Below are 14,880 nucleotides of genomic sequence, written 5' to 3' on the forward strand. Positions count from 1 at the left end.
GTCTTAATTCAACCCAACAAATGTCTTTTTACCTGATAATCCTGCTTTTTGGAAAAACATTTTATTGAAGGCATTTTTAACATATGCATATTCACAAAAATACAGAAACCAACCGCAGCAACAGGGAACAGAGCAGAACCCCTCCCTCCCTGCATGCCCCCCACTCAGCCCCTGCCGCCCCGGTATCCACCTCCCTTTCCCAATCTATCTCTCCTCCCCCCAACAAAAAGTAAACTCTCCCCACCCCACTGATGACTCAATACTCCTTGAAGAAGTCAATAAACAGCTTCAACCTCAAGATGAACCCCTCCTCCACCCCCGAATGGCGAACTAAACATTTTCCAAACGCAAAACTTCTGCCAAATCGCTCACCCACACCCCTGCCTTTGGTGGCTCTGAATCCCGCCAACACAGCAATAAAGGCCTATCTCCCCACACGAACTCCCGAACCCTCCGACACTCCAAATATCGTCACCTCTGGATTCGGAGCTACTACCCGAATCTTTGACATTACGTCTGAAAATCCCTTCCAAAACTCCCTCAGCCTTAGGCATGGCCAAAGCATGTGTACGTGGTTCCACCGGACTCGTGGAATACCGAACTGGCGAGAGCAGAAGGGGCGCCACCAACAGTGCCCTTAAACCGCTCCCCTTATGCAAGGTCACCTCCATCCACCCCCATACCCACTGCTCCTCCACCGCCATTTCCTAGCCATTGTCATGTCTGCTGCCCAGTAGTAATTCAACAAGCTCAGCAATGCTAGCCGTGCCCCCCCACGTTGTTCCCTCTCCAAGGACATCCTCCTCACCCGTGGAGCCTTCCCTGCCCACACAGATCTCAAAATCAATCCATTCACCATCCTGAAAAAGGACATAGGAACAAAACCCGGAAGGTTCTGAAACACAAACAAAAACGTTGTCAGCACTGTCATCGTCACTGACTGCACACTGCCCACCAAAGATATTGGCAACAGGGCAGCATGTGGCACAGTGGTTAGCACTGGGACTGCGGCGCTGAGGACCCGGGTTCGAATCCGGGCCCTGGCTCACTGTCCGTGTGAAGTTTGCACATTCTCCCCGTATCTGCATGGGTTTCACTCCCACAACCCAAAGATGTGCATGTTAGGTGGTTTGGCCATGCTAAATTGCCCCTTAATTGGATTTAAAAAATTATTGGTGATTCAAAATTTTTTTTTTTTTTAAATATATTGGCAACTCAACTCACCTTTTGTAATCCGGCTTCATTCCCTCCAACAGCCGCGCCAGGTTCAGCTTGTGTAGCTGGGCCTCACCCCGCACCACCTGTATCCCCAAGATAGCCGAAAGCTCGGCCCTCACCACTGGAAAGGGCAACTCCCCCAGCCTCCTCTCCTGTCCGTGCATTAATTGGGAACACCTTGCTTTTCCCGATATTCAGCTTGTACCTCGAAAAGCGACCAAATTCACCCAGAATCCCCATGATCCTATCGAAGCTCCCAACCAGGTCCTATAACAGGAGGTAATCTGTGTACAACGAAACTCGGTGTTCGACCCCCACCCCTCCGCTCAACCCCCCTCCACCCTCTTGACCCCCTAAGCGACATTGCCAAAGTTTCTATCACCAGGGCAAAGAGCTTCGGGGAGAGCAGGCACCCTTACCTCGTCCTCCGGTGTAGCCCAAAATAATCTGAACTAACCTTGTTTGTCCAGACGCTAGCCTGAGATGCCTTGTACAGCAACGAACCCAATCCACAAACTCCTGCCCAAACCCGAAGTGCCTCTACAACTCAAACAGATACACCCATCCAACCCAATCAAACACCTTCTCCACGTCCATTGCCAGCATCGTTTCCACTTCTCTGTCCTCCGAGGGCATCATAATAACATTAAGCAGCCTCCGTACATTCACTGACAGCTGCCGCCCCTTCATGCACCCCGTCTGGTCCCCCCCATCACCCCCGGCACGCAACGCGACTCCAGCACCTTCACCAACAACTTTGCGCCTACGTTCAGTAGCAAAATTGGGCGGTATGACCCACACTGCACCAAGTCCTTATCCTTCTTTAAAATGAGCAACATAGAAGCTGCGACAGCGTTGGGGGAGCTCCCTCTTCACCATCCACTCATTATACATCCCCAAGAGCAGGGGTCCCAGCTCCCACCCAAACTTGTTTTAAAACTCGTCTGGAAGCCCATCTTTCCCCGCCTGCACCGTCCCCACGCAATCCATCACCTCCCCCAGCCCAATCGGGGCCCCTAAATCTACACCTTCGTCTCCTCAACCCTTGGGAACTCCACCCAATGCAGCGCGTGGTCTGAGACCACAATCGCCGAGTACTCCGATCCAAACCACCCCCCCCCATCATCAACGCCTTGTCCAAAACAAAGAAATCAACCCTGGTGGAGTACACCCGGTGCACGTGCGGGAAATACGAAAACTCCTTCGCCCTCGGCGCCTCAAACGTCGCCATCCGCCACCACCCCCCCCCTCCCTCCGATTCGCGTCATAACCCTCGCCGTGGCCGAAACTTTCAGGGACACAGGGCATGACCGGTCTAATCTCCGATCCAGAACCATGTTAAAATCTCCCCCCATAATCAGCCTCTGGGTGTCCAGATTCCGAATCTTCCCTAAAACCCGCATCGGGAAATCCACAATGTTCCAGTTAGGGGCATAAACATTCACTCGCAGCACAGGCGTCCCCTTGAGCTTCTTGCTCACAATCACAAACCTACCCCTAGGGTCAGTTACAATTCTGCCGACCTCCAAGGTCATCCTCTTGTTGACCAGCCCCGAGTGGAACACCTGTCCTACCCAGCCCTTCCTCAACTTCGTCTGGTCCCCCAGTTTCCGGTGCATCTTCTGAAGAACCAGTGTCCGCCTTGAAACTCCTTAAATGTGTGAAAATGTGCGACTGTTTGGCCCATTCATCCTCTCTTAACCAACTGCACCACATCAACAGCACCCACGTCAGCATCCCTCCCCAGACCCCCCCCCCCACCCCCCCAAACTAAAATCATAAACAAAAACAACCACCCCTCCCTCCTCCACGTCACTTCCATTAACTAGCCAACCAGCTAGCATGGTCACCCCACTCGATGCCTCCTCCTACCCTCCTTCCCCACAACCATCTTTCACCCGCAACTCCTCAAAACCAGTAAAAAACCCACTCACCCACTCTGCACCCATATTCATTCAGTAATAATAATAATCTTTATTAGTGTCAGAAGTAGGCTTACATGACACTGCACAACAATCTGCTCGGCGTGCAAACCCACATTCCCCACTGCAGCAGCTCCAGAGTTCAGTGTCCTCGCACTCCACCCAATCCTTAGTCTCTCATAAATTCACTTGCCTCCTCCGGCGTGTCAAAATAAAACTCTCGATTCTGGTGTGTGGCCCGCAGATGAGCAGGAACAACACCCCTGACCTCACCCCTTCCTTGTAGATGGCAGCCTTGATCCGATTATAACCGACTCACCTCTTATTCCCCTCATCGAGAAAACAATGCAGCTGAACCAACCTCACCCTCAGCAGCTCCCATCTTCGGCCTCCTCCACAGTGCTCTGTGTGCTCGATCCACCTCGTGAGGACAGCCAAAGACCCCCTCCCCCACCAATGTTTCCAACATACTCGCCACATACGGCCTGCGTTCCCTCAATCCCCTCAATCCGGAGATTTTGCCTCCTGGAACGGTTCTAGAGGTCCTCCACCTTCTCCCTCAACCTCTTATGGCTATTCACGAGGACCATCTCTGCCTCCAGCTTGGACACCAGTCCTCAAGCTCTCCCACCGACTCCTCCACCTTCTGGAGTGTCAGACCTTCCCCTCCAACCTCTGCTCCACTCTCTCGATAGCTGTCCTAAGCAGCTCCACCACCTCTACCGGGTCTTCTGAGGCCTCCAGTCTCTGCCGCTGGAACTTTGCATTCAAAAAGTCCACAAGCTGTTCGGCGGATCACTGGGCAGGCAACAAGGCCCCAGCACCCTCCGCCATCTTTTCCTGTGTGGCTTAAACTTTCGCTCAAGCTGCTGCTTACATGTTGCACTCCTCGTCTTGTTAACCGGAAACCGGCCTCACCGGTGGAGTACTGCAATTCCCCAGAGCTCATGCACCCCACACCAGCAAACACACCCAAAATCGGGTGAGAAAGGACCAAAAAATTCCACATCAAGCAGGAGCCTCCAAATGTGCAACCACTCACTCCATAGCCACCACCGGAAGTTCTAATCCTGCTTTTAATGCTGACCTTTAATCCCACTATCTCCTCAGATCCCTAAATCCCCACCATCTCTTCTTCCAGTGTCCCTCAATCCCCACCTACCCAACTCCTCCCATATCTCCCAATGACCACCTACCCAAATTCTCCACATATCCCTCAATCCCCAACTACCCACATTCTCCCCGTATCCCTCAATCCCCCACCTACCCACCACCTCTCCGTATCCCTCAATCCCCCACTGACCCACCATCACTCCATATCCCTCAATCCCCCACCGACCCACTATCTCTCTGTATCCCTCACTCCCCCACCTACCCACCATCTCTCCGTATCCCTCAATCCCCCACCTATCCACCATCTCTCCGTATCTCTCAATCCCCCACCTACCCACCATCTCTCCGTATTTCTCAATCCCCACCCATCCATCTTCTCAAACCCTCCACCTCAGTTCAATCTTTCTGCAATTTTAACCCATGTCACCCTGTGGGGACAGATGAGCTCAGGGCCTGCGAATTTCCAGGAAACTGGGCCTGCCTTTGGGGAGTATCCCTGTCGTCCTTTCCACTGTATAAGGATGTTCCTCTTTTTCCTTCCCTCCCCATAGCTCTCTCTTGCCCAGTGAACAGCCACTACGAGCTCTGCGCCGATACTTGTGAAGCGACCTGTTCTGAAATTATTGCGCCGAGTGGCTGTGATGGAACGTGCTCCGAGGGCTGTCAGTGCGATGCTGGTTACGTCTTCAGTGGCAGTGAGTGCGTTCCCATGGAAACCTGTGGCTGCATCAATGAAGGAAGATATTTCCAGGTAACCCACATTGCTGAGAATTCCACTATTTGTACCCCAATCTGCCAGTGTAGAGGGAGCTTTACTCTGTATCTAATCCTGTGCTGTACGTCTTCTGGGAGTGTTTGATGGAGACAGTGTAGAGGGAGCTTAACTCTTTATCTAACCCTGTGCTATGCCTGTCCTGGGAGTGTTAATGGGGACAGTGTACTGGGACCTTTGCAGAGGGGGACACAGGTTGAAGCGAATCGATAAAAGAACCAGAGGGATGGGGGAGATGAGGAGAATTTTTATTTCACACACAGCGAGTTGTTGTGATCTGGAAGGTGCTGCCTGAAAGGGCGGTAGAAGCAGATTCAATAGGAACTGTCAAAGGGGGGAGTTGGAGAAATAATGGAAGGGGGAAATTTGCAGGAATGTGGGGGTGAAGAGCAGGGGGGTGAGTGGGGACAAATTGGATAGATCTTTCAAAGAGACTGCACAGACAGGCTGGGCCGAATGTGGGAGAAAATGTGGGACTCACTCTTACAGGGAGTGGGGAGAATCTGGGCCTTGCACCGACAGGCAGTGATTGTGGTGATCATGTTGATGTATTTAAGGGGAGGAAGCTGAATAAACACATGTGGGAGAGAGGAATAGAAGGATATGATGATGATGGGGGGGGGGGGTGGAGTTGAAGAGGGGGGTGGCTGGTGGCTCATATGAAACAGGGATCTATTGGATGGAATGGGCTCTTCCTGAACCCTGATTTGATGGTATGTTACAGGCCTGTTCTCCATTGCTTTCAGGCGGAGGAGACTATCTTAACACGGAACTGTGTGGAAAAGTGTACCTGCTACCCCACTGGCGCGGTGATTTGCGAGAAGGTGACCTGCCCAGCAAGTGAAGTCTGCGATCTTAGGAATGGGGTGCGAGGCTGCTACAGCAAGAGAGGTGTCTGCTCAATCACAGGAGGCCAGAAGCTGGACACCTTCAATGGCAAGGCCGCAGAGGTCCAAGCACCAGGGATATATGAGGTGGCCTCGATCTGCGACCAGCACTCAGCGGAGTGGTTCCGAGCACTGGTCGAGTTCAAGGCCTGCAGCAAGCAAGGGAAGCTGGGCGCAGTGGCCATCTATGTGTATTTTGAGGGTGCCTTCATCGCTGTTACTGAGGAGAAGACTATCTGGGTAAGCACCGGGTCCGGAGACTCCATGGGCACACTCCATGTGGTCCACTGTATTTTGCATGCTGTACCTAATATTTGCAAAAAATAGCTCCAGTAAAGAACGTCTGGTGACCATCCCTCTGAGGAGTCCGTCTCTCCTACGAAGTGACCACCCTCACCACCATGGTGACCATCCATTTCCTTCACCCTGAATTGAGCAATCCCTTATTCCCCATCAATGAGGCGACCATCATCCCTATCATTGCATTCCCCTGCCCCCAAGAAGTGACCATGACCCCCCACAAGTGGCCATTGCTGGCCCCCCCCCAAAATGACCATTCCCCCACCAGGATTACATCCCCCTGCATTGGGTTGTCCTTGAGGGGGTTCATCTGACCCTAGGGCGCTTCGCTGCTCTGTTACATAGAACATAGAAAATACAGCACAGAACAGGCCCTTCGGCCCACGATGTTGTGCCGAACCTTTGTCCTAGAGTAATCATAGATTATCATTGAATTTACAGCACAGAAGGAGGCCATTCGGCCCTTTGAGTCTGCACCAGCTCTTGGAAAGAGCACCCTACCCAAACTCAACACCTCCACCCAACACCAAGGGCAATTTTGGACATTAAGGGCAATTTATCATTGGCCAATTCACCAAACCTGCACACCTTTGGACTGTGGGAGGAAACTGGAGCACCCGGAGGAAACCCACGCAGACACGGGGAGGACGTGCAGACTCCGCACAGACAGCGACCCAAGCCGGAACCGAACCCGGGACCCCGGAGCCGCGAAGCAACTGTGCCATCCACAATGCCACCGTGCTGCCCTTAAGAACAAATAAATCTACACTATATCATTTTACCATAATCCATGTACCTATCCAATAGCTGCTTGAAGGTCCCTAATGTTTCCGACTCAACTACTTCCACAGGCAGTGCATTCCATGCCCCCACTACTCTCTGGGTAAAGAACCTACCTCTGATATCCCTCCTATATCTTCCACCTTTCACCTTAAATTTATGTCCCCTTGTAATGGTTTGTTCCACCCGGGGAAAAAGTCTCTGACTGTCTACTCTATCTATTCCCCTGATCATCTTATAAACCTCTATCAAGTCGCCCCTCATCCTTCTCCGTTCTAATGAGAAAAGGCCTAGCACCCTCAACCTTTCCTCGTAAGAACTACTCTCCATTCCAGGCAACATCCTGGTAAATCTTCTTTGCACCTTTTCCAAAGCTTCCACATCCTTCCTAAAATGAGGCGACCAGAACTGTACACAGTACTCCAAATGTGGCCTTACCAAAGTTTTGTACAGCTGCATCATCACCTCACGGCTGGTAAATTCAATCCCTCTGTTAATGAACGCGAGCACACCATAGGCCTTCTTCACAGCTCTATCCACTTGAGTGGCAACTTTCAAAGATGTATGAACATAGACCCCAAGATCTCTCTGCTCCTCCACATTGCCAAGAACTCTACCGTTAACCCTGTATTCCGCATTCATATTTGTCCTTCCAAAATGGACAACCTCACACTTTTCAGGGTTAAACTCCATCTGACACTTCTCAGCTCAGCTCTGCATCCTATCTATGTCTCTTTGCAGCCGACAACAGCCCTCCTTACTATCCACAACTCCACCAATCTTCGTATCGTCTGCAAATTTACTGACCCACCCTTCAACTCCCTCATCCAAGTCATTAATGAAAATCACAAACAGCAGAGGACCCAGAACTGATCCCTGCGGTATGCCACTGGTAACTGGGATCCAGGCTGAATATTTGCCATCCACCACCACTCTCTGACTTCTATCGGTTAGCCAGTTCGTTATCCAACTGGCCAAATTTCCCACTATCCCATGCCTCCTTACTTTCTGCATAAGCCTACCATGGGGAACCTTATCAAATGCCTTACTAAAATCCATGTACACTACATCCACTGCTTTACCTTCATCCACATGCTTGGTCACCTCCTCAAAGAATTCAATAAGACTTGTAAGGCAAGACCTACCCCTCACAAATCCGTGCTGACTATCCCTAATCAAGCAGTGTCTTTCCAGATGCTCAGAAATCCTATCCTTCAGTACCCTTTCCATTACTTTGCCTACCACCGAAGTAAGACTAACTGGCCTGTAATTCCCAGGGTTATCCCTAGTCCCTTTTTTGAACAGGGGCACGACATTCGCCACTCTCCAATCCCCTGGTACCACCCCTGTTGACAGTGAGGACAAAAAGATCATTGCCAACGGCTCTGCAATTTCATCTCTTGCTTCCCATAGAATCCTTGGATATATCCCGTCAGGCCCGGGGGACTTGTCTATCCTCAAGTTTTTCAAAATGCCCAACACATCTTCCTTCCTAACAAGTATTTCCTCGAGCTTACCAATCTGTTTCACACTGTCCTCTCCAACAATATCGCCCCTCTCATTTGTAAATACAGAAGAAAAGTACTCATTCAAGACCTCCCTATCTCTTCAGACTCAATACACAATCTCCCGCTACTGTCCTTGATCGGACCTACCCTCACTCTAGTCATTCTCATATTTCTCACATATGTGTAAAAGGCCTTGGGGTTTTCGTTGATCCTACCCACCAAAGATTGTTCATGCCCTCTCTTAGCTCTCCTAATCCCTTTCTTCAGTTCCCTCCTGGCTATCTTGTATCCCTCCAATGCCCTGTCTGAACCTTGTTTCCTCAGCCTTACATAAGTCTCCTTTTTCCTCTTAACAAGACATTCAACCTCTCTTGTCAACCATGGTTCCCTCACTCGACCATCTCTTCCCTGCCTGACAGGGACATACATATCAAGGACACGTAGCACCTGTTCCTTGACCAAGTTCCACATTTCACTTTGGTCCTTCCCTGCCAGCCTATGTTCCCAACTTATACACTTCAATTCTTGTCTGACAACATCGTATTTACCCTTCCCCCAATTGTAAACCTTGCCCTGTTGCACGTACCTATCCCTCTCCATTACTAAAGTGAAAGTCACAGAATTGTGGTCACTATCTCCAAAATGCTCCCCCACTAACAAATCTGTCTCTTGCCCTGGTTCATTACCAAGTACTAAATCCAATATTGCCCCTCCTCTGGTCGGACAATCTACATACTGTGTTAGAAAAGCTTCCTGGACACACTGCACAAACACCACCCCATCCAAACTATTTGATCTAAAGAGTGTGATCTGTTGGTGTGGGCTGGAGGAGCTACACTACTGTGCATGTGTGGGTGGGGTTGGGAGTGTGTGTGTGTGTGTGTGTGTAAAAACAGACAGAGAGACGGAATAATAATAATAATAACAGACAAACAGCAGAACGGACAGACAATTAGATGTGTCGATGGGTGGTGAATGGAGATACAAATTGGAGAGAAAGCTGGGTGATGGGTTGGTGGACAGAGGAGCACACTGAATAGATAGATGGGTGATTGATGGATGGAGGGTCAAATTGGATAGATTGAAAGATATGCAATGGATGGAGGGACAAATTGGATGGATAGATGGGTGCTGGGTGGATGGAGGGATAGATTGGATGGATAGATAAATGGTGTTATGGCCCAGGGTTTAGAGAACCCCAAAGTGTATCATGGAGTTCACCTGACCCACAACTTTTACTAGATTGTGGTATGGGGAGCACACGGCCCACTCTACAGGTTTGGGACAGCAGAAATAGAAAACTATTTTTTAAAGCAAAACAATGTTTATTCTATGAACTCAAGTTAACCTTTTTAAAATATACAGTTAACATCTTAGTAACCATTAATTCAAATATAACCCCCAAAGAATACGACACTAAGTAATCCTTTTAGTTTTCCTTTTAACATCCATAAGACTTAAAAAAGAACTTTTAACAGAAGCACATCAGGTTCAAGTCACTACGGAGAGCAATTATTAGTTTTAAATCACCAAAGGATCGATTTACAGTTTTTAGATTACAGAGAGAGAGACTCATACACCTTCTGGCTGTGACTGCAGCTATCCAGCTCTGAAAACAAAACTAAAATATACCCTGCAGCAAACAGCCTAAAACGAAAGTAAAAAAGCTGACACAGCCCAGCTCCACCCACCCTCTGACATCACTGCAGTAATAAACACCCATTTCTTAAAGGTACTCTCACATGACAATGGGAGTGACAGATTGGATGGATAGATGGGTGATGAATGGAGGGATAGATTGGATGAATAGGTGGGTGATGAATGGAGGGATAGATTGGATGAATAGGTGGGTGATGAATGGAGGGATAGATTGGATGAATAGATGGGTGATGGATGGAGGGATAGATTGGAAGGATAGGTGCTAGATGGAGGGATAGATTGGATGGATAGATGGGTGATGGATGGAGGGATAGATTGGATGGATAGATGGAGGTATAGATTGGATGGATAGATGGGTGATGGATGAATGGAGGGATGGATTGGATGAATAGATGGGTGATGGATGGATGGATGGAGGGATAGATTGGATGGATAGATGAGTGGTGGATGTATGGAGAGATAGATTCGATGGATAGATGGGTGATGGATAGATTGGATGAATAGATGGGTGATGGATGAATGAAGGGAAAGATTGGATGAATAGATGGGTGATGGATAGAGGCACAGATTGGATGAATAGATGGGTGATGGGTGGATGGAGGGATAGATTGGATGAATAGATGGGTGATGGATGGAGGGATAGATTGGATGAATAGATGGGTGATGGATGAATGAAGGGACAGATTATATGGATAGATGTATGATTGATGGATGTACAGGAGGACATGTGATTGGATTGATCGATGAATGGAGGAGTGATAGACATGGCAGATTATCCAAGTTGTGTAATGCCACCTTTTCCTACCTCAGGTGAATGGACACCAAGTCAAACAAGACCAGCTGCCATTCAAAGCCACCTCCAAAGTGACCATCAGGGTTGGACAGGGAGCAGTGATCGTGCAGCACTCTGCCAAGGTTGAGCTGACATTCCGGGGATTTGGGGATTTCACTGTAACTCTGGCTGACACATTCCGGAACCAGCTGTGTGGCGCATGTGGAAAGTTTGATGGCAGCAGCAATGGCGAGTTGAGGATGCCCGATGGGAAGGTCACTACTGACATTCAGCAGTACTTCAGGGCATGGCTGGCAAAGGAGTTCTCGAGCTGGTAAGTCTCCATACCAGGTCGTTTGCCACGCCTCACTTATTCCCTATGTATATGTATCTCTCTCTCTCTCTCTCCCCCTCCCTTTCTTTCTGTCTCTCTCTATCTCTCCATCCCCCTCTCCCCTTCACAGGTATGTTCCTCTCTCCTCTTTTACCATTCCCCCCTTTGCTCTCTCTCTCCCCTCATATCATACCTCCATCTCGCTCTCCCCCTCTTATCATCCCTCCATCTGTCTCTCTCTCTCCTGTCATCCCTCCATCACTCTCTTCCCATCTCTCGCCCCTCTGTGTCCGCATATCTCCCTCTCCAACTATATCTCTCTCTCTTCCCCTTTTTGCGTGTGTGTCTCTCCCTCTTCCCCCCCCCCCCCCCTTATCATTCGTCCATCTCTCCCCATTCTGTCTCTCCCCATCGCTCACTTCCCTTCTGTATCAATTTCCCTCCTTCGTCTCTCCCTTGTTGCACAGTTTCTCTCCCTTCCTATGTACGTGTGCGTGTGTGTCTCTCTCTCTCCCTCTCTTCCTGCCCCTGCTCTCCACTCCCTCTCTCTGTCTGAGATTAGAATTTGTTTGAAGGGGTGACAGAGGTAGCTGATCGGATACTGTCTGAGCTCCAGACTGAATATGATGAAGACCCTCAATAAAAAATATTATTTCCTGCAGTAGAAACTGAAGCCAAATGATTGGTGTGATTCGGAGACTGGTTGAACTATTTTGGTAGCTTCAACTAGGTAAAATAAATTAAAACAAACTGAGACAAATTAAAAGGGGCCGGCCCGCTCCTTAAAGGGGCCCTAAGCAAAAACAAAGAGCAACTGAAACTGAAAAAACATCAAATTAAAAGGGTCAATAAAGCACTCCAGTCTCTGTGGTACCCACTGAGCACGGAAGGCCTCGATGGTGGCCATATGGTCCCTCTCCAGGGGCAGCCAGCTGCAAATGTAGCCGTGGAAGAGTGGCAGACAGTCCGGTCGAACGGCCCCTCTGTCGCCTGCTGCCTGGACCTATAAATGGCGCGCTTTGCCGGGCCCAGGAGCAAGTTCACGAAGAAGTCCTCCTCCATCCCCGCCCCTCTCCACACCAGGTCCTGTAGATCAGGAGCATGGGGCTCAAGTGCAAACAAAACTTTAGCAAAAGGTTTGATAGGGAACTAAAAAGGGGGGGGTGCCGCCTAAAATATGTAATGTAGATATGATCCATGGACTCCACAAGGCCACAAAAAAAGGCAGGCATCTTTGGAGTCCATGAACCAGTGTAACCTGCTGCATGCAACCCCCTCCACCCCAGGTCCCCAAGATTGAAGGGCAGAGCTCCCCCTAGTGGGACCTCCGCCGTCGGACAGCAACAAGGCGCACCAAGACGTGTCCGGACGACTGTTCAGGGAAAGGAGGTGAAGGGTGTGCAGCAACAGCCCATACAGGAAACCCCTCCGCGCAGTGCGAAAGGGCACGGAGGGCATTTCCGTGAGGCGCCTCGGATTGTGGGGCTCCAGTTCCTGAGGGAGGGTTCGGGGGTCAATGGGGAAATCCGTCCAAACAGGGGTTCACTCGGGGTGGGGAGGGGGGGGGGTGGAACGAGTCCACCGCACACCTGCACATCCGCGAGACCAGCCCGTGTCTCCGCCAACCATAAGAAACGGAGGTGCGGATTCAGAGACTGGTTGAGCAATAGGAGACAGAGTTGGGAGGAAAGGCAGCTACACTAATTGACAAGATGTGAGTCGTGGAGCTCCACAAGGCCACGTGTTGGTCCTCAGATATTCGTTAACGGCTCAGGTAACGAGATCGAAAGTTAAACAGCCAGATTTGCTGATGACATAAAGATAAAGTCGTAAAGTCATCATCCAGCACAAATACAGGCCCTTCGGCCCACCCTGTCTATGCTGACCATCTAATACCAATGTGTGCTAATCCCATTTGTCAGCACTTGGTCTGGAGCCCACTACATCTTGGCGATTCAAGTGCTCATCTGGATGCTTCTTTAATGTTGTGATAGTACCTGCCTCCTCAACCCTCTCAGGCAGTGTATTCCACCCCACTCCGGGCCCCTCTAAACCACTTACTCCTCGCTTTAAACCTATGCCCTCTGGTTTTAGACATCTCTGCCATGGGGACAAGATTCTTACGATCTACCCTATGCCTCTCATAATTCTGTATACCCTCTACCTAAAAACGGTTCAAAATGGTACAAAGCGAGATAGTGTGGGGTCCAGAAAGACCTTTGTGTCCGGGGTTCAAGTACACAGCTACATAACTGTGCAAACAGCTACACAGAATAATCCAGTTGATGCCATAAGTAATTATCAGACCTCTATTTCTGGGCTTGGCCATCGTATTCTATACCTTGACTCAATTGAGAACCACTTTATTAATTTTAAAAACCTTGAACAGGGTCACTCGTCAATCTCCACCTACAATTGTTTTCAATTCCAATTGAATAATTTCTACCTTATATTTTTTATTTCCAGTTCAATTTAAGAAGTGTCGCCAAGTCTCAGAATGAAGCTGCTCTGAAGACGTAACGCATTCTCTGCCACTTTAAAAGTCCTGCCAATTCTATTCTGGCCAATGAATATGTTCCGAGTTGAACCAGGGAATCAAGTTGAAGGAATTCTATAAATTGAAGGAGGGTGTGGGTTAATCTTACTGTACAAACAGGATCAAATAAAATGAGGTTTTTGCTCTTATTTTAAAATCAGGTCTCTGAGTTTTTTTAATTCGCTGGGAGATATCACACAACATTGGGACATGCACAGCAGACACATTAAAGTGGTGGGATATGAAAGGGTGTGGGGTGTGAGGGGGAGAATGGGATTAGACTGGGTGGGATATTAAAGGGCGTGGAGTGTGAGAGGGAGAGTGGGATTAGACTGGGTGAAATATTAAAAAGTGTGGGGATTCAGGAGGACAGTGGGATTAGACTGGGTGGGGTATTAAAGGGTGTGGAAAAAGAGGGATATAGCCAGGTGCGATATTAAAGGGTGTGGGGATTGAGGGGAAGAGTGGGATTAGACTGGGTGGAATACTAAACGGTGTGGGGATTCAGGAGGAGAGTGGGATTAGACTGGGTGTGATATTAAAGGGTGTGGGGATTGAGGGGAAGAGTGGGATTAGACAGGGTGGAATACTAAATGTGCCGATTGAGGGGGAAGGTGGGATTAGACGGAATAGGATATTAAAGGAAGCAGGGAGTGAAGGGGAGAATGGGATTAGACAGGGCGGGATATTAAAGGGTGTGGAGTGTGAGAGGGAGAGTGGGATTAGACTGGGTGGAATACTAAACGGCGTGGGGATTCAAGAGGAGTTTGGGATTAGAAAGGTGGGATATTAGAAGAGTGTGGAGAGAATGGGATTAGCCAGGTGCGATATTAAAGGGGGTGGGGATTGAGGGGAAGAGTGGGATTAGACTGGGTGGGACATTAAACGGTGCTGCGAGTGATGGCGGTGGGATTAGTTTTGGTAGGATATGAAAAGGTGCAGGGAGTGCGGGACAGGGGATTAAACTGGCTGGGATATTAAAGGGTGCGTGGAGGGAGGGGGACGATTGGTTAGACTGGGCGGGATATTAAAGATTGTGGCATGAGGAGGAGGATGGGATTAAATTAGATGGGGTATCA

The 14,880-nt window shown here is 49.4% G+C and overlaps 1 protein-coding gene across 1 annotated transcript in view; it reads left to right on the forward strand.

Annotated features, from left to right (window-relative positions):
- fcgbp (Fc gamma binding protein) overlaps positions 1-13,958 on the forward strand; it is a 317,136-nt gene extending 303,178 nt beyond the window's left edge. The window contains exons 18-21 of the mRNA XM_072468845.1: positions 4,805-5,004; positions 5,772-6,152; positions 10,970-11,265; positions 13,732-13,958. Of these exons, the coding sequence (XP_072324946.1) occupies positions 4,805-5,004; positions 5,772-6,152; positions 10,970-11,265; positions 13,732-13,741 (887 nt within the window). The 3' untranslated portion in view covers positions 13,742-13,958. The remainder of the gene's footprint in view (positions 1-4,804; positions 5,005-5,771; positions 6,153-10,969; positions 11,266-13,731) is intronic.
- Positions 13,959-14,880: the final 922 nt, after the last annotated feature.

The sequence above is a fragment of the Scyliorhinus torazame genome, chromosome 12 (assembly GCF_047496885.1).
Source record: "Scyliorhinus torazame isolate Kashiwa2021f chromosome 12, sScyTor2.1, whole genome shotgun sequence".
In the NCBI taxonomy this organism is placed as follows: Eukaryota; Metazoa; Chordata; class Chondrichthyes; order Carcharhiniformes; family Scyliorhinidae; genus Scyliorhinus; species Scyliorhinus torazame.